Here is an 18,847-nt window from a genome sequence, read left to right on the forward strand (position 1 = left end):
ATGTTCTGCTCCTGAGGCCATCTCCATCCGACCTTGGTGGTAGGCTAAGTTGCAAAAATTAGAGACCAAGGTGTTGATTGTGAGTGTCACGACTCGTAGAAGATTCAACCACAACTTAGGAGATTTGGGGTGTCACCACTGAGGTCATTCTATGGCACATTGACAACATGTCCCATTTGCTTTTTTGCCTCCCGCCTGAAAAAATTCCAGTTTTTCCACTTCTCATCTTAAGGATCCTCCACTCCCATCAGTGCCACGGTCTCTTGGCCAACCATGTCCATGGTCTTGTTCCTCTGAGGAGCCCCAATAGTGGTGTAGAATAGGATGTTCAACTCCCATAACCTGACTGTATTTCTTTTCCTAATTCTGTCCTGGTAACTGCTGGAGCTTTTCACAGCCAAGGCTACATGGCCACCTCATGATCCATTTATGGAATTTCAGCCCAGAGCAGTGACCATATCCAAGGTTGCAGAGAAGTAGGTTTGAATAGAAGGAATGGCTGGGGGTTACGTAAAGACATGAAATAGCACCGAAGTTCCTCTAGGCTTTGTTTGCCTCTTCAACATTCAAAACAAATCAACTCCAATCCATTGACCTCTGTTTCTCCCAATTGAAATATGCAGTCAAGGTCAAATGGACACAGACTCAAGGCAAGAACATAGAATTGCAGAAAATGAGGAAGGAAAACTTCCCCACCTCATGACTCACCAGGTTGGGACAGCCAGGAGCTGCTGCTTCAAAAATGCCCCAAGGCCATGGGACAAGGCTGTCCCGCCCCTCCAGGAGCAGCATAAATACCAGCACAGAGCCTCTCTCCCTCACACACTTCTACTGACTTCTCCTCGTGCTCCTGCTGACAGCCAGGTGAGTCTCAAGCCCCCAACTCTCCTGCTCCTGAACCCCTGGCCCTGCTCTTCCAGCATGCTTAGCCCCAGCCTCAGCGGCCCTCAGGCCTCCCCACAGCCCCACCACAGCCTCCACACTCCCTCACCCTGCTGGCACTTCAACCCTTACATCCACACACCCCTACCCTGCTTTATCTTCCTCTCTTCCAGGCACCCTCCACACCACACCCATGGCCTGCTACAACCGCTGCAGTCCCTGCGGACCCACCCCGCTGGCCAACAGCTGCAACGAGCCCTGTGCCCTGCAATGCCAGGATTCCCGCGTCATCATCGACCCTTCCCCTGTGCTGGTCACCCTGCCAGGACCCATCATGACCTCCTTCCCCCAGAACACCGCCGTCGGATCCACCTCCTCGGCTGCCGTGGGCACTGAGCTCAGTGTGCAGGGACAGCCCATCTCTGGGGGATTTGGTGGCTTTGGTGGCTTTGGCTATGGCCGTGGATTTGGCTACGGCCTGGGAGGCCTGGGCTGCTATGGCAGGAGGGGCTACGGCAACATCTGCTAAGGGCCCTCAGCACCACCCCTGACACCACCACCCACTCCCTGGAACTCATCTCAGGCATTGAAGATGCATCTCTGGGCCAAGGCACCCAAACAGGCTCAGCAATTCCAGCTCCTGCTCTCAGGGCACCAAGCAAGGCAAGAGCCAACAGGCCAGCCCGAGCTGCCTGCAATCATGGCCCATCTGCCTCCTCCACTTGTCCCTCTCTGTGCTCTGCATCGTCCCTTTGGCTCTGTCCAGCCCCCTGCTGCAAACCCCTTCTCCCAAGCCAATGACCATCAGCCACCTCTGGCTACTCCCACTGTGGGGCAGGAAGGCCTTGGTGCTCTGGCCAAACCATCTGCAAGCAAGGGGCTTGGCTGATGGTCATCCTCCTTGTACCTCAGACCAGCTCCCTTCCACTGGCTGCTCCTGAGTTTTCACTGTTCTACCTCAATAAAGTTTTCGTGCATCATAACCTCACAGGACTCCTTCTTCATTTCTCTCTCCAGACAATTTGAGATCAAGTCAATGTTGTTGATGCTATGGGATTGTTGGAAAAGTGCTCCAAGAGCTCTTGTAGGAATTATTTCCCCAATTCCACTCCCCACTGGTACACTTTGTTCTTCCAGTGCACCACAGCAACCATTCATTTGCTTGAACACAAACCTGGATCCCCCAATGCAGGTCCATCCGTGACTCTGACACAAGGCCCTCCTGGCTGATGGGCTCACTTTGGCTGGACACCAGTTCCTCCAGACCCTCATCATCTCCCAAGGCCATTTTCAGATCTGCTTGAGGGGGTCCATGTCTTTCCTTCTTTTGTGTCCTCAGAGTGGAACACACAAGTCCAGTCTCATCAGAGTGCAGTACAGGGACAGAATGTGCTGCCCTCACTGTGGCGATGACCCCAGAGCATGGGGGATTTTTGCTCAGTTCATTCACATTGCCAGGACATGTCCAATTCTTCATCATTCAGGTTTTGGGGTTTTTTTTTTTTTGTTATTTTTATAGTGTGTTGGTTATTATTTATTGATTATTGTAGTGGTAGAGCTTTAGGGTTTTTTTTAGTAAAGTTTACGTTTAGTTGAATACTTATGAGTTTAGTAAGTTGGTTTGATTTGTTTTTATAGTGGTTTTTGTTATTTGTTGCATGAGGTATGTCATGGTTTGAGCCTGGCACAGAGCCAGTGCCCCCCATGAAAATGCCCTCACCCTGGTGTCTGCTGTGAGATGTGACCAGGAATAAGCAAAACAGGCTTTAGCTTAAACATAAAGAACACTTTATTACCTAAACTACAGGAAAATAGGGAAAAACTATAAGGAAAAGAAAAAAAAATTGAAAACCTTACAAAAAAACCACTTTCCTCCTCCCCACTACCTGACTTTCTCAGTCCGATACATTCTCCCAAATCACCAACTGCCCAGCCTGGCACCACACTTTAGTATACTCAAACTTCAGTTCATGAAGAGGAAAGGAGTCCTTCTTGTTCCATAGGCTTCCCCTGGAAACACACTGAAACCTCATGTGCTTCCCTGTCACTTCGGCACCGCCCGGAAAAAAGTCCTTTTGCCGCTTGTGACATCTTCCTTCCATGCCCAGTGCTCTCACCACTGTGCATGGCCAGAGCTGCTTCTAGGGTTGTCTTTCAAGGATGCCTTGTCTCACTCCAAAAAGGCACAGTCTCTGCTTTGGGACATCTGTCCCCCCCATATTTTTCCAACCCCCTGGGGCCGGGGGGTCCTCACGATGAACCCTCCTGGTTCTGAGCCACTGCTTCCCCCTAAGTGCAGTCTCTGTGTCACAGGAACAAACTGAGTCCATGGCCACAAGAAAAGTCCAGCCAAAAGGCCACTCCAAATCATCTCTCCCCATTCAATCATCTCCACGTTCTTCGGGCCAGGTTCTTGTCTCATCTCATCTCTTATCTCCCTTCTTATTCAGCTTCGAGGAGGATTAGCATTTTTGCAAGGCCCCAATCATGAAAGAAAGGGGTTAAAACTTTCAGTCTCTGTCCCGGAGCTGCGGCACTCTCACACACGCTGCTGCTCCGGCCGGGCACTCTTCCCCCTCCCTTCTCCTCCTGGGCCGGCTGCTATCACATTCGGTGTCGCCGGCTCTCTCTCTCTCTCCTGGGGGGAGGGGATGGCTGCCCGAGGGCTGACTCCCTGGGATCTTCCACCCTTCCATCCTTGAGGGCCTCCTCACCTCCCATCTCTGTCCAGGCCCAGGGCCTACCATGTGGCTGCTCCTCCCCCGCCCAGCAGCAGCGGCTGGACAGGGGAGGGAGATCCGACTTCTTCTCCTCGACGTCCCAAGAGAGCCTGCCAGGGGCAGAGCCCTGCTTTTTAACCCCTGTGTATTCTCGGAGGTGTGTCCAAACCCCACTGGCTACACCAGGTGTCAGTATTAAACTCCGAACATCCATTGGTTTGACCACAGCATCCCAGAATTCCCACTCCTTCCTGGTCAAACCACCACAAGGTATTATATGATTATTTTTTAAATTTAGTTTTATAATATGTAAAGAATTATTAGTAAAAAGTGTATGGTGGTTTTCTTCTTGGTAGTTGATTATATGGTGGTGGTTTTTTTTAGTGTGGGGGGTTTTTTTGGTTGTTTTATTATTGAGATAAAAGTTTTTAATTTTTTATTTGTTTGTAGTTATTTTTAGAATTTCAGAGTAATTTAGTTTATATATATGGGTGTGTAAGTGTGTAAGTCCTTCTCCTCAGGGATGCTGTTAATTAACTCATTACCCATCCAACACCCATTACTGAGATCAATCCAATCCAGGTGCAGGACCTTCCTCTTGGCCCTGCTGACCTTCACAAGCTTCACACAATCCCATATCTCCAGACTGTCCGGAACACTCTGGATGCCATCCCCTCCTTCCAGACAATCAAGCATACCACTCATCCTGCTGTTATTCACATTTTTTGCTGATGGGACACACAATTGCACTCTCCATGTCCCTGACACAATGGGAAGTGGGAGTGGTTGAACACAAGTCTCTGAGGATCACCACTCATCCCTGTTCTCCACACACACATTGAGCCATTGACTCTTTCATAACTCTTCCAGTGCAGCCATCTCACCCATTTCCTTCTTAACCCAATGTTCCAACCAACATCCACATCTCTCCAGCTTAGAGACAAGGATGCTTTCTGACAAAGGAAGAAATACTGTGCACAGGTCCAGTTACATGTTATTGATCCCTCTTCCCTCATCCAGCAATGCTGGAACCAAATCCAACTCATCAAATCTGCCGCCAAGGTCAGATGGACACAGCCTCAAGAGCAGGACATGACAATGCAGAGCTGTGGGAAGAAAAACCCTCCGACCATATGATTTACCAGGCTGTGCCAGGCAAAAGCTGCTGCCTGAAAAAATGCCCTGGGATAACAGGCCAAGGCTGTCCCAAACCTCCAGCCATAGATCATCCTCAAGGCTGTGCCCTGGATCCTCTAAACCAGAATCTTGTCTTCCTTGTTCACAGTGACCCATAGATTAAGAGTTCCCCAATATCACCAGAGCAGAGGGGCAGAATCTGCTGCGCCTGGATTGGAGCTGTCCCAAACATGCAGGGTAAAGGCTGGGTCATGAGGGGATTGAGAGCAGTCCCAAAAGGGAAGGATTTGAGGTGTTGGTGGATGAAAAATTGGACATGCTCTGACCATGTGCACTCGCAGAGCAGAAATCCGCTGTGTCCAGTGCTCATCCCCACAGTGTGGGCAGCAGATGAGCAGGGGAGTCATTGCCTCTACTCATGTCTGGGGAGACTGGAGTTGTTTGTTCAACTGTAGGACCCCTACAATAAATCATCCTTGCAAGTCTCCCATTTCTAATAACAACAAGAATTCTTTGGTCCCCTCAAGCTCTTGCTGTTCCTGCACTGTTCTTGCTTCTTTAAGTCTGTGTCTTTCTTCTACTGTAAAGCCCAGCTCATCAACTCAAATCAGATATCCTTATCCGTGTCCTTATCAGTGTGCAGACAGGAAGTGTCAGTCTGCTAGAAACGCTTTTCTGGAAGTTCTTTTGCTGCAAGCATGCATAGCCATGATAAGAAAGATTTGTACCTGCTTGAGCAGATCTCTTACTGGGCTGAGGAGATGATGAGGGGCTGGAGCAACTGGTGTCCACCCAAAGGGAGCACACAACCCAGAGGGGCTTCTGCCACCAGCAGGGATAGACCTGCATTAGCGTATCCAGGGCTGGGTTCTAAGAACAGAAGGGTTTGTGGGATGCACTGGAAGAGCAAAGCATGCCAATGGGAGGTTGAAGCGGGGAAATAAATCCTAAAAGATCTCTTGTTACACTTTCTAACCCCAGTGATCTCTAAAACCCTGGGATATTGCTGAGACTGAAAAAATCTTGGGGGAAGAATGAAGGAGGATTCATATGAGGTTATGCTACAGGAAAACTTTATTGAGGTAGAAGAATAAAAGGTCCTGAGCATCCAGTAGAAAGGAACAGGCTGAGGTGCAAGTAGGGTGACCATCAGCCAAGGTTCTTTGCCCTCAGGAGGTTTTTCCAGAGCACCAAGAACATTCTGTCCCACAGTGGGAGGAGCCCACCAGAGGAGCCCACTGATGTCTGGCTTGGGAGAAGGGGTTTGCAGCAGAGGAACTGGACAGAGCCAAAGAACAAATTAAGAGCAGGGAGTGGGAGAACAGGAGGCAGATGGGCCATGTTTGCAGGCAGCCCGGCTGGCCCCTTAGCAGATGTAGCCGCCCCTTCTGCCATAGCAGCCCAGGCCTCCCAGCCCATAGCCAAATCCACGGCCATAGCCAAGGCCAAAGCCACCAAATCCACCAAATCCCCCAGAGATGGGCTGTCCCTGCACACTGAGCTCAGTGCCCAGAGCAGCGGAGGAGGTGGATCCGACGGCGGTGTTCTGGGGGAAGGAGGTCATGATGGGTCCTGGCAGGGTGACCAGCACAGGGGAAGGGTTGATGATGACGTGGGAATCCTGGCATTGCAGGGCACAGGGCTCGTTGCAGCTGTTGGCCAGCGGGGTGGGTCCACAGGGGCTGCAGCGGTTGTAGCAGGCCATGGGTGTGGTGTGGAGGGTGCCTGGAAGAGAGAGGGATGAGGCAGGGCAGGGGCGATGGTGGAGGAAGGTGAGGGAATTTGGAGGGTGTTTTGGGGCTGTGGGGAGGCGTGAGGGCTGCTGAGGCTGGGGCAGAGTGTGCTGGAAGAGAGCACAGGGATGCCGGAGCAGGAGGGTCAGGGGAGTGAGGCTCACCTGGTTTTCAGCAGGAGGAGAAGGTGTCAGGAGAAGTGTGTGAGTGTGAGAGGCTCTGGGCCAGCTTTTATGCTGATCCTGAAGGGGTGGGACAGCCTTGTCCCATGGCCTGGGGCATTTTTGAGGCAGCAGCTCTTGTCTGGCTCAGTTTGAGGAGTCATGAGCTGGGGAATGTTTTCCTTCATGTAGTTTTGCAATTCCATGCCTTGTACTTGAAACCATTTCCATCTGACCTTGGCAGTAACTTCATTGGGTTTGTATTTGGGCAGATTTGATTGTTCCATGTGAGTCAGGGAGGGCTGAATAAACAACCAGAGCCCAGCAGAAATGCAATGTCATCAGTGAGGTCATTTTGTGGCACACGTCCTGTGGTTTGTGCGTGCCTTGTGAAGACTGGAACTGTGTTTTGTTCCACTGGATGTTCATCAGTCGTTGTGTTGCACTCAGGAATGCTGAGGGAGCTGCTGATGTCCTGGGCAGGTCACTCTGCAAGAGCTTGGAAAAGGTCCCAGTGCCTGGGAGCTCTTCTTGATGGATGAAAGGGACCCCATGCAGTTTTTTCTTTTCTAGGATCAAGAGAAAGGATCTGGAAATTAAAGCCACGATAGGTTGAACTTGTTCCAATGCTATGGTCCATTTGGATTTCTCAACTTAACATGGAAATATACTCTGTCATTTAAAGTGTATTTCTTTACCTCTTTATGAAACCAAATAAACAAGCAACCAATGATGCTAGACCAGGTTTTGCCCAGGCTGCTCTCTGGTGTGAATTTGTTTATTCTACATTCAAGTCCTATGGTTTCATAACTTATATCCTGTCAGATGTAATGTTGTGTTCCTGTTAGGAACAAACACTAATTGCTGCTGGATGGTCATTGTGATCCTATTTCCTCCTGTCATGGTGCTGGCGTGTCTTTATGGAATTCTGTGATTCTGTGTCCTTCTCTACAGGCTGCGTCCATTTGACCTTTGCGGCAGTTTTTAATTTTGTGGCGTAGAGGCCGAAGTATTGGAATTGGAATATGGTATTATTGGTTTGTATCAGGCACGTAGAATATGACAACAAAGCCTACAAGAATTGGGGTGTTATGATTGAGGTCATTCCATGAAACACTCAAAACATCTCCTTTGTCCATTCTTCCCTTCTCACAAAAATAAACCTCCCACATCTCCCATTTCTAATCACAAGGATTCTTTTGTCCCCTCAACCTCTTGCTGTCCCTGCACTCTTCTTGCCTCACTAAGTCCATGTCTTACTTCCACTGTGAAGCTCAACTCATCACCCTAAATCAGATATCTTTATCTCTGAAGAAACAGGAATTATCAATCTTCTAGAAACCTTCTTCCAGAAGTTCTTTCGCTGCAAGGATGCATGGCCATGTCTTGAACATTTTGGTCTCTATTGGTGTCCCTCATTTAGTGCATATTTTGTCACCTATTGGTGACAATAATGACGTTCTCATATTTCCAATTAAGCCCCAACCATTCCTGCTGGCCACACTTCTTTCTGTGCAGCCCAGGAAATGCCTGGTGACCTGAGCTGAAAATTCATTTTGCTGGTTTTTTTTAAGATTTTGGTCCACCAGAACTCTCAGATCATTCTCTGGTGCAAGTGCTCTCAAGGATTCGCTCTCCAAAGCTGTGCTCATGTCTGGGACTGTCCCAAACCATGTGCAGGACCTTGAACTTGGAGCTGTTGAACCACAAGAGGTTCCTATGTTCTCAACATTCCCAGTGTCCGTCCTGATGGGATCACTCCATGTTCTTGTGTCAACTGTAACACTCAGCTTTGTGGCACCTGCAAACATGCTGGGGGTGGTCTCAATCTCACTGCTCACCTCCTTGATAAAGTATTCAAAATCACCAAAATGACAGTCTAAGGCAGAGGCCTGGAGGCCTCATCACTGGCCTCTACCTGTACACAGAGCCATTGACAATCACTCTCTGTCTGTTCCTCATCCATTCATTAGACCTCCTCTGAAACGCACGTGTCTGCAGTTCAGAGATAAAGATGTTATGTGGGACAGTGATAAAGCCCTGACAGAAGTTCAGGATGAAACCAGTTGCCCTTTCCTTGGCACCCAAAGCATTCTATCAGGGAAGGACCTTCTGTTCCTGGTGGAGCATAGATGGATCTTGAGGTCATCATCTACTCTTTATGGTAAAAAAATCTCCAGCAGTTTCCAGGACAGGATTAGGAACAGAAATACAGCATGTTGAGGGAGTTGAACATCCTGTTTCACACCACAGGTGAGGCTGCATGGAAACAACCATGGTTGACCAAGAGCAGTGCAGGGCCACCATGACACTGATGAGAGTGGAGGATCCTGGAGATGAGGAGAAGCTGAGAGAGCTTGGAGCTCTGCCAGGCAGGAGGCAAGAATGCAAATGGGACACATTGTCAATATGCCATGGAATGTCCTCACTGACGACACCCCAGTGTTTGTAAGCTTTGCTTGAATCTTCTACGTGTCCTGGCACGCAACATCAACACCAACACCTTGGTCTCTAATTCTCGCAGCTAGAAAGTATCACCAAGGTCAGGTGGAGGTGGCCTCAGGAGCAGAACATGAAATTGCACAATTCCACAGAGGAACAACCAAACCATGCAAAGAAGGAAAGAGGAGCTTGCTGGGTGTCCATTTCTAATTGTTGGGTTTTGCTTACAGGAACAAAGCATTAGGACTAATGATTATAAGTTATGACACCTTGTGGCTTGAATGCGGAATAAGTGAATTATGTCACAGATCAGTTTGGGAAAAAAGGGATCAAGCCTGGTTTCTTCTTATTTACGGGTTTTTTTCTTAATGCGGCCAAGGAATACATTTTAATTTAGACAGTGTACATGGTTGAGTAAATTTCAGAAATCCAAATGGACCATAACAATGGAACATGTTCACCCTAAGCAGCCTCTCATTTTCCAGATTCTCCCTCTTGCTGACACAGAAGACACAAGAGAACAAACTCTATTTCAGAAATCAGGAGCAGCTCCCAGGCACCAGAAACTGTCCAGGATATTGCTCAGTGACCTTCCCAGGGCATCAGCAGCTCCCCCAGCATTCCTGGGTGCAGCACAATGACTGATGGACATCCAGCGGCACAGAACAGTCCCAGCCTTCACAAGGCACCCACAAACCACAGGACATGAGTGCTACAAAATGACCTCACTGATGACATTGCATTTCTGCTGGGCTCTGGTTGTTTCTTCAGCCCTTCCTGACCCACATCTAATAATCAAATCCACCCAAATGCCAGCTCCTAAAGCTGCCGACAAGGTCAGATGGACATGGCCTCAAGAGTTGGATATGACACTGAAGTGTTGTGGCAACAAAAACAATCCCCACCTCTTGACTCACCAGGCCGGGCAAGACCAGTTGGCTGGTGAATGCCCCAAGGCCATGGGACGAGGCAGTCCCACCCCTGCAGAACCTGCATAAAAGCCGGCCCAGAACCTGTCTCCCTTACACACTTCTCCTCACAACTTCTCCTCCTGCTCCTGCTGACAACCAGGTGAGACGCAATCCCTCTGCTCTCCTGCTCTTGCACCTCTGGCCCCTCTCTCTTCCATCATGCTCAGCCCCAGCCTCGGCAGCCCTCACACCTCCCCACAGCCCCACAACAGCCTACACATTCTCCCTCACGGTTCTGTGTCACCACCCCTTGAGCTCCCACACCCCAGCCCTGCCTCACCCCCTCTCTCTTCCAGGCACCCTCCACACCACACCCATGGCCTGCAACAGCCTCTGCCGTCCCTGCGGACCCACCCCGCTGGCCAACAGCTGCAACGAGCCCTGTGCCCTGCAATGCCAGGATTCCCACGTCATCATCAACCCTTCCCCTGTGCTGGTCACCCTGCCAGGACCCATCATGACCTCCTTCCCCCAGAACACCGCCGTCGGATCCACCTCCTCCGCTGCCGTGGGCACTGAGCTCAGTGTGCAGGGACAGCCCATCTCTGGGGGATTTGGTGGTTTTGGTGGCTTTGGCTACGGCCTTGGCTATGGTCGTGGATTTGGCTACGGGCTGGGAGGCCTGGGCTGCTATGGCAGAAGGGGTGGCAACATCTGCTAAGGGCCCTCAGCACCACTCCTCACTCCCTCCACTCCTTGGAACTCATCTCCGGCATTGAAGACGCATTTCTAGACCAAGGCTCTCAAACACTCTCAGCATTTCCAGCTCCTGCTCTCAGGGCACCAACCAGGCAGAAGACAATGGCCAGCTCAGGCTGCCTGCAAACATGGCCCATCTGCCTCCTGCTCTTCCTCCATTGCCTTCTCTGCATCACCCCTTTGTCTATGTGCTGTCTCCTCTGCTGCAAACCCCTTCTCCCAAGCCAGAGACCATTGGGCACCTCTGCCTGGCTGGTCCCTCTGTAAGGCAGAAAGTCTGGCACAACCTTCTGCAAGCAAAGCAGCTCGGCTGATGGTTGCTCTGCTTGCACCTCAGACCAGCTCCCTTCCTCTGGCTGCTCCTGAGTTTTTACTCTTCTACCTCAATAAAGTTTTCCTGCATCATAACTTCAAATGAGTCCGTCCTCTTTTTTCTCCCAAGAAGCTTCCAATCCCTTCTCAGAGCTGTACCAGGGTTGTAGAGACCACTGGGGTGGGTGAAAATGTGCTCCAAGATCTCTTTCACGTGTTACTTCCCCAATTCTACAACCCACTGGCACACTTCCCTCTTCCAGTGGCTTCCATCAAACCTTCAGCTGCTGAATCACAGGCTCGGATACACCGATGGAGATCTATCCCTGCCTCTGGCACAAACCCCTCATCATCCTCCTGGCTGTGTCTTTCCTTTGGCTGGACACCAACCTGGCTGACTCTCATCCTCTTCCAGGCCTCCATCCACGCAAGCAGGTCCACGTCTTCCTTGTCTTTGTGGGCTCAGAGTTCAACACTGAACTCTGATTTTAGTACAGGAGAGCAGAGGGTGAGATTCTCCCAGTCTCTTGTGCTGCCCATGCTGTGGGATGAGCCCAGGACACAGGAGGAGTTTCTGGTTAATGAGTGCACATGGCTGGGACACAACCAATTCTTCATCCAATACCTGAAGATCTCCTCTCTGGGGCTGCTTTCAATCCCCTCATCACCCATCCTCTATCCTGCATGTTTGGGATTGATGCCTTGTGAAGGCTGACCTAGAACAGAGACTACATGAAGCTAAAAAATAAAGTAGGTATTTATTAGAAGGCTTTAATGTGGATACCCCTTGGGAAGCACAAGAGCCCAAACAGGGCTACACCCAAGATAAACCCAAAATAGTCACAAAATAGATGTCTGGTCACAGGGTCTCAAAATTTTATATGTTCTGGTCCATTTGCATTTTGGAGTTTATTGTCCAATTACAGCTTTAGCTTGTGAAATCCCATCCTTCTTTTTTTTTGTCTCTTCAGTACACCATTGGTTATGCTCTCGAGGCTCAGATTTGGAACAGTTGTCCTTGGTCCCCAGCTAGAGAAGGAATTGTTTTGTCTCCCTACTCTTTGAAGAGCTTGCCATCCTCTTATATGAAGCTCCAAAATGCACACTAAAGCAGTACAGAATCTGAAAAATATAAATACTGAAACCTGAGGCATCAGCTACATTTCAGGTAAAGGATATTCTGCCCCTCTCCTCTTCTTTGCTTACGCTAGAGAACTGTGTTTATCTCTGGTTTACTGGGAATAAGGAAGACAACTCTGTTGGATTACATCCAGGGTATGATCTGGGGCTGAAGGTTTGGGACAGCCATTGGCCATGACATTGGGGCATTTTTTCAGGCAGCTTCTCTGTCAAATCATGATGTGGGAAGTGTTTTGTTTCCCTCAGCTTTCCTGTATCATGTCCAGCTATCGGGAATGTGCCTGCCTGACCTTGACAGGCAGACTAAAAGGTGTCCATTGTCAGTCCATTAAAAAGTGGCATCTTTTAATGAGCTGAGATTGGTTCCAGCCTTGTTGGATGAGGGGAGAGGGAACAATATCACATTCCTGGACTTGTGCATAGCATTTGTTCCTGTACTAGAAAGCATCTGCACATTCACTCTGGAAAGATGGGGAATTGTGGTTGGACCAGGTGGTGGATAGGGAATGGATGGGATGGTTTAAATCAAAGGGGACAGTCTAAGTCAAGCTGTTGTGGCTCCATGTGTGTGGAGGAAGGGGATGACTGGTGACAGGCAGAAGCTCCTATTTGTTGGGAAGGATTAAAATTTGACAAGAAACTCTCACAGATATGTATGCTTAGCAGAAAGATTTTTAAATGTAGAGTTTGATGAAAGAATAGAGATGCAAGCAAGTTTTAATATAGAAGAAAAGAAATGTTGAGCCAGTCTTACTGGATAACTAAGGAGGCAAAGGGTGTGTTAGTTAGAAGGGGTTTTATGACTTAGAGCAAAGGATAAACTCGATTTAAACAAGATGTTTTTACTAGGCAGAAAGACAGCACAAGCAAACAAGTTAGCAAATGTTGCAAGTAGAAAAAAGTCTCAGAAATTTTACTGCAAGAAAACTGAAAAACTACTTTTAGCTTAAATTCTAATGTACTAACTTCAAGTGATTAGAGAATAGTAACATGAATATGGTAATTATAGTAGTTATGATAGGCTATAGATTAAAGTTAAGATACAGATTGGTTCTACTGTATTAAGATGTTCACCAATGAAAAGTATATAATGCACTGTAACTAAAACTAAAAGGTCTTTAGCCTTGCTTGCAGCTGGAGCTGACAGCTGTAGGCACAGGGTCTATCACTCAAAACTTTAAACTGCTGTAACATCTCAGCTGTAATAAACTGCATTTTGAAGGACTGCCTGGAGTCCCGCATCTCTCATTTAAGCTCTTACACCTATTGGGACCAGTATTATTTCCCATCTTTGTCAGGGACATGGATGGTGGGATTGAGTGGGATGTTCAGCAAAATCAGAGGCCAGAATAAGCTGAGAAGTGCAGTTGGTTGTCTGAAGGGAAGGGATGGTATCCAGACGGGCTGGAAACGGTTGGGGCAGTGGGATACTGTAATTTTCATGAAGCTGAACGTGGCCCAATGCAAGCTCCTTCGCTTGGTTTGTAGCAATGTCAAACATGGCTGTACACTGGATAATGCAGAGAGTTGAGAGCAGCCCAGAGGAGAAGGACCTGGGATAGGAAGGAAGGACAGAGAAGGAAGGAGCAACTCACTAACTGTCCATTAGTAATTAGTCCTTTTTGCTAATAGGAACACAATATTACATTTACAGGATATAAGTTATGAAACTCTTTGGCTTGGATGCAGAATAAATGAATTGACATTACACACACCTTGGAGAAAAGGCGTGGGCCTGCATTTGTTGTTGGCTATTGGATTTCCAAATGAGATCAAGAAATACACTTTAAATGATAGAGTGGCTTGTTGGGTAAATTTTAGAAATCTAAATGGACAATACCATGGGAACAAATGCAGCCTGAACAGCCTCTACTTTCCAAGATCCTCTCTCGATTCCATTCAAGACACAAGAGCAAGAGCCCACTTTCATCCCTTATGAGGAGCTGAACATGAAGAATCGAGCATGCCCTGGCCATGAACATTCACAGATCAGAAACTGCCCGTGTCCTGGGCTCATCCCCACAGCGTGGGCAGCAGGTGAGAGGGGAATTCTCTCCCTCTGCTCTGCTCTTCTGGGACTGGAGATGTGTACTCGGAAGACATGGACATGCTCAAGCAGAGCTGTAGGTGACTCTGGAAGATGATGAGGGTCTGGAGCAACTGGTGTCCAGCCAAAGTGGAAACAGATCCATACACATCTTCTATCAGAGGCAGGAATAGACCTGCATTCGTGTATCCAGGCCTGGGATCAAGCAAGTGAAGGGTTTGTGGGATTCCAGGGAAGAGCAAAGTGTGGCAGTGTGTGCCCATGAAGGAAGAGAACACTTCACAATGTACAATGCAAAAGAATTTTATTGAGGCATAAAGAACAGAAAAAGTCATGAATATTAAGTGGAAGAGGCCTGGCTGAGGTACAAGGAGAGCAACCACCAACCAAGGCTCCTTGGCTCGGAGGTCTGGCCAGAGCATCAAGGCCTTCCTGCTCCACAATGGGAGCGGCACAATGGTGGAGATGCCCAAGGGTCTCTGGCTTGGGAGAAGGGGTTTGTCCAGAGGGGACAGGACAGAGCCAAAGGGTCCATGCAGAACAGGGAGTGGAAGAAGAGCAGGAGGCAGATGGGCCATGTTTGCAGACAGTGTGGCCTGATGCCTTGCTTGGTGCCCTGAGAGCAGAAGCTGGATGTGCTGAGCGCATTTGAAAGACTTAGCACAGAGAGGCATCCTAAACGCCTGGGGTGTGTTCCAGGGAGTGAGTGGTTGCTGTCAGGGGTGGTGCTGAGGTCCCTCAGCAGTTGTAGCCATAGCCCCTTCTGCCATAGCAGCCCAGACCATAGCCATAGCCCTGCCCATACCCGAATCCACGGCCATAGCCAAGGCCGTAGCCAAAGCCACCAAAGCCACCAAATCCCCCAGAGATGGGCTGTCCCTGCACACTGAGCTCAGTGCCCACGGCAGCGGAGGAGGTGGATCCAACGGCGGTGTTCTGGGGGAAGGAGGTCATGATGGGTCCTGGCAGGGTGACCAGCACAGGGGAAGGGTTGATGATGACGCGGGAATCCTGGCATTGCAGGGCACAGGGCTCGTTGCAGCTGTTGGCCAGCGGGGTGGGTCCGCAGGGACGGCAGAGGCTGTTGCAGGCCATGGGTGTGGTGTGGAGGGTGCCTGGAAGAGAGAGGGGTGAAGCAGGGTAGGGGCATGGGGGTGCAAGAAGCAAAGTGTCAGCAGGGTGATGGGGTGTGGAGGCTTTTTTGGGGTTGTGGGGAGGTGTGAGAGCTGCTGAGGCTGTGGCTGAGCGTGCTGGAAGAGAGGGATCAGGGGTGCAGGAGCAGGAGGGTCAGGGGATTAAGACTCACCTGATTGTCTGCAGGAGCAGGAGTAGAAGGTGTGAGAAGTGTGTGAGGGAGAGAAGCTCTGGGCTGGTTTTTATGCTGGTCCTGGAGGGGTGGGACAGCCTTGTCCCATGGCCTTGGGGCAATTTTGAGGCAGCAGCTTTTGCCTGGCTCAGCTTGGTGAATCATGAGTTGTAGAGCGTTTTCCTTCTTGCAATTCAGCAATTCCATGTTCTGACCCTCAGGCTGTGTCCATCTGACCTTGTCGGCAGCTTTTAATTGCAAGAATTAGTGACCATTTTCTTGTTGCCGCTGCCTTTCAGGACATGTAGAAGATTCAAACAACCCTTAGGACAATTGATGTGTCATCAATGAGGACACGCCACGGAATAATGACAACATGTGCCATTTGCCTTCTTTGCTCCTGTTTGAAAGATCCTTCAGCTCTGTCAATTTCTTGTTTTAAGGGCACTCCAGTCCCACTGGTCTCCTGGCACGGCTCTTGGTCAACCATGTCCATGTCCTTGTTGTACTCTGCAGCTCATTAGTGGTGCACGACAAGGCAGTTGACTTCCTCATCTTCCTCACCTTTCTTGTATTACTTTTGTTATTACATATTTCCTAATTCTCTCCCAGTAATTGCTGGAGCTTTTTACATCAGAGGATCCATGGCCACCTCACAATCCATTTATGCTCCTGCAGGATCACAAGGTCGAATGATATTTTTGACAAGGAAATGGCAACCAGTGTCAAGTTCCTGGAATTCTATTGGGCCCTTAAACCAGTCACACAGGACATCCTTATCTTTACACTGCAGACATATAGGTTTGAAGGGTTGACTAATGAAGAGATGACAAATTGTTCCCCTCATGCTTCTTCTCCTCATCCCCCACGAGGTTTCCTTTCCATGTGTAGGCAGAGCCCAACAATGGGACCTCACACTGTGACCTTGCTGGGCCCAGCTGAGACAAGAGCTACAGATGAACCCACACCAGACTGTGAGGAGCACAGGACACCTCCCCAAGTCATATGGATTGCTTTCCCATCTCCAATGGCAAAGGCCATGAATGTAGACAAGCCTGGAGAGATGCAGCCAAGATAGGGAGGAGAAGAACATGATAAAGGTGCAGATGCTCCCCTCTAGAAAAACTGCAAAGATTAGTGCAGCCTAAAAAGGGGAGCTGAGATTGTTTAGCCTGGAGAAAAGGAGACTCAGAGGTGATCTTATCACTCTCTACAACATCCTGAAGGGTGTTTGTAGTCGAGGGGGCTATCGTTGGCCGGGGGTCTATGTACAAATCACAAACAGGACAGGACTGCTGTGGGACACACCTTGAGCTGTTTTATTTTTCAGCATCAGCCTCCTTACATGGTTATGACAATGGGAAGATGCCATCAGCTCATATCCCAGGCAGCAGACAAAGAACTTAATGTTACAATTCACTTTATAAGTTTTTTGACCAATCACACAAAGCAAAAACTCATTGACAGTAGTTCCATCCAACCACTATAAGCACACGTGCCTTTGGTTAAAACAATTCTTGATTATTTCAAATACAATACCTGCTTGTAAGCCTTTAAACACAATGCACAGAGCTCCATTATTAAGCTTAATACTTCCTAATATCTTGCTAAATAAACTTTTCTGCAGGTTAGGGAGTTATTCTAGACAAGCATTAATACACAGACCATTGTTCTATTTGTCCTTGCTTTTCTATTTTTTACATAATTTTTCTGCTGACCTATCTCATGGCTACTGCTTAGCTCTAATCACAGTTCTGCTGTCTCTGAAGCCTGCCTTTTGCAGCTTCCCCAAACCCCTCTGATTTTGTGGATTCCCGCAGGGGTTGGTCTCTTTACCCAGGTTCTGACAGAACGAGAGGACAAAGTCTCAAGCTGCATCAAGGAAAATATAGGCTGGATATTAGCAAAAAGTGTTTCACTGAAAGAGTGATAAAGTACTGGAATGGGCTGCCCAAGGAGGTGGTGGAGTCACCGTCCCTGGGTGTGTTTAAAACAAGACTGGATGTGGCACTCAGTGCCGTGGTTTAGTTGAGGAGTTAGGGCATGGGTTGGACTCGATGATCTTGAAGGTCTTCTCCAACCCAGCGATTTTGTGAATTCTGTGAATTCTGTGAATTCTGTGAATTCTATGAGAAGCTCCATGAGGAAATGGGGTCCCTCTTCACCACACACACACAAGACACAGCACACCAGTGCCGTGGGGTGACCTCACTGATGACATGGCATCTCCACAAAGCTTTGGTCACATCTTCAACTCATCCTGACATAAGCCATCAAGACCAATATTTAACCTCTAATACTCACAATTAAAGTGCCGCCAAAGTCAGATGGACACGGCCTCAAGAGAAGGATGTGGAATGGCAGAATCATATGAAGGAACGCCAGCACCATGACAGAGAAGGAAGGAGCAACTCACTAACTGTCCATTTTAATTAGTCCTTTTTGCTAATAGGAACACAATATTACATTTACAGGATATAAGTTATGAAACTCTTTGGCTTGGATGCAGAATAAACAAATTGACGTCACACACCAGGCTGGGAAAAAAGAGATGGGCTGCATTTGTTGTTGCCTATTGGAATTCTAAATGAGATCAAAAAATATACTTTAAATGATAGAGCGGTGTGTTGGGTAACTTTTAGAAATCTAAATGGACAGTATCATGGGAACAAGTGCAGCCCGGACAGCCTCTACTTTCCAAGATACTCTCTCAATCTCAATCTCAATCTCAATCTCAATCTCAATCTCAATCTCAATCACAATCTCAATTCAAGACGCAAGAGCAAGAACCCACTTTAATCCATCAGGATGATCTCCCAGGCACTGGGACATTTCCAAGTTATTGCAGAGTGACCTTCCCAGGACATCAGCAGCTCCCTCAGCATTCCTGGGTGCAACACAATGACTGATGGACATCCAGTGGCACAGAAAAGAATCCCAGTCTTCACAAGGCACCGACAAACCACAGCACACAAGGCCCACTGATGACATTGCACCTCTGCTGGTCTCTGCTTGTTTATTCAACATTCACAGACATGTATCTAACAATCAAATCTACCCAAAGATCAGCTCCCACTCTAAAGCTGCCTTCAAGGTCAGATGGACACAGACTCAAGGGCAGGATATGACACTGCAGAATTCTGTGATGGAAAACAGTCCCCACTGCATGACCTCATGCTAGGCAGGGCGTGGCAAGAGCTTCTGCCTCAAAAATGCCCCAAGGCCATGGGACAAGGCTGTCCCGCCCCTCCAGGACCAGAATAAAAGCCGGCCAAGAGCCTCTCTCCCTCACACACT

At 48.6% G+C, this 18,847-nt stretch overlaps 2 protein-coding genes and 1 long non-coding RNA gene across 3 annotated transcripts in view; 1 reads left to right on the forward strand and 2 right to left on the reverse strand.

The window, feature by feature from the left end:
• LOC141731764 (uncharacterized) overlaps positions 1-18,847 on the reverse strand; it is a 96,956-nt gene that overhangs the window by 23,496 nt on the left and 54,613 nt on the right. The window lies entirely within an intron of this gene.
• LOC141725454 (feather beta keratin-like) lies at positions 1,076-1,460 on the forward strand. The gene has a single exon (XM_074529081.1). It carries the CDS (start codon positions 1,076-1,078, stop codon positions 1,409-1,411), a length of 336 nt encoding a protein of 111 aa, XP_074385182.1. The 3' UTR covers positions 1,412-1,460.
• On the reverse strand, positions 14,337-15,339 carry LOC141725456 (feather beta keratin-like). Its single transcript, XM_074529095.1, has one exon. The coding sequence runs from the start codon at positions 15,337-15,339 to the stop codon at positions 14,983-14,985; it is 357 nt and encodes a 118-aa protein (XP_074385196.1). The 3' UTR covers positions 14,337-14,982.

Source organism: Zonotrichia albicollis, chromosome 1, assembly GCF_047830755.1.
Source record: "Zonotrichia albicollis isolate bZonAlb1 chromosome 1, bZonAlb1.hap1, whole genome shotgun sequence".
NCBI classification, from domain to species: Eukaryota; Metazoa; Chordata; class Aves; order Passeriformes; family Passerellidae; genus Zonotrichia; species Zonotrichia albicollis.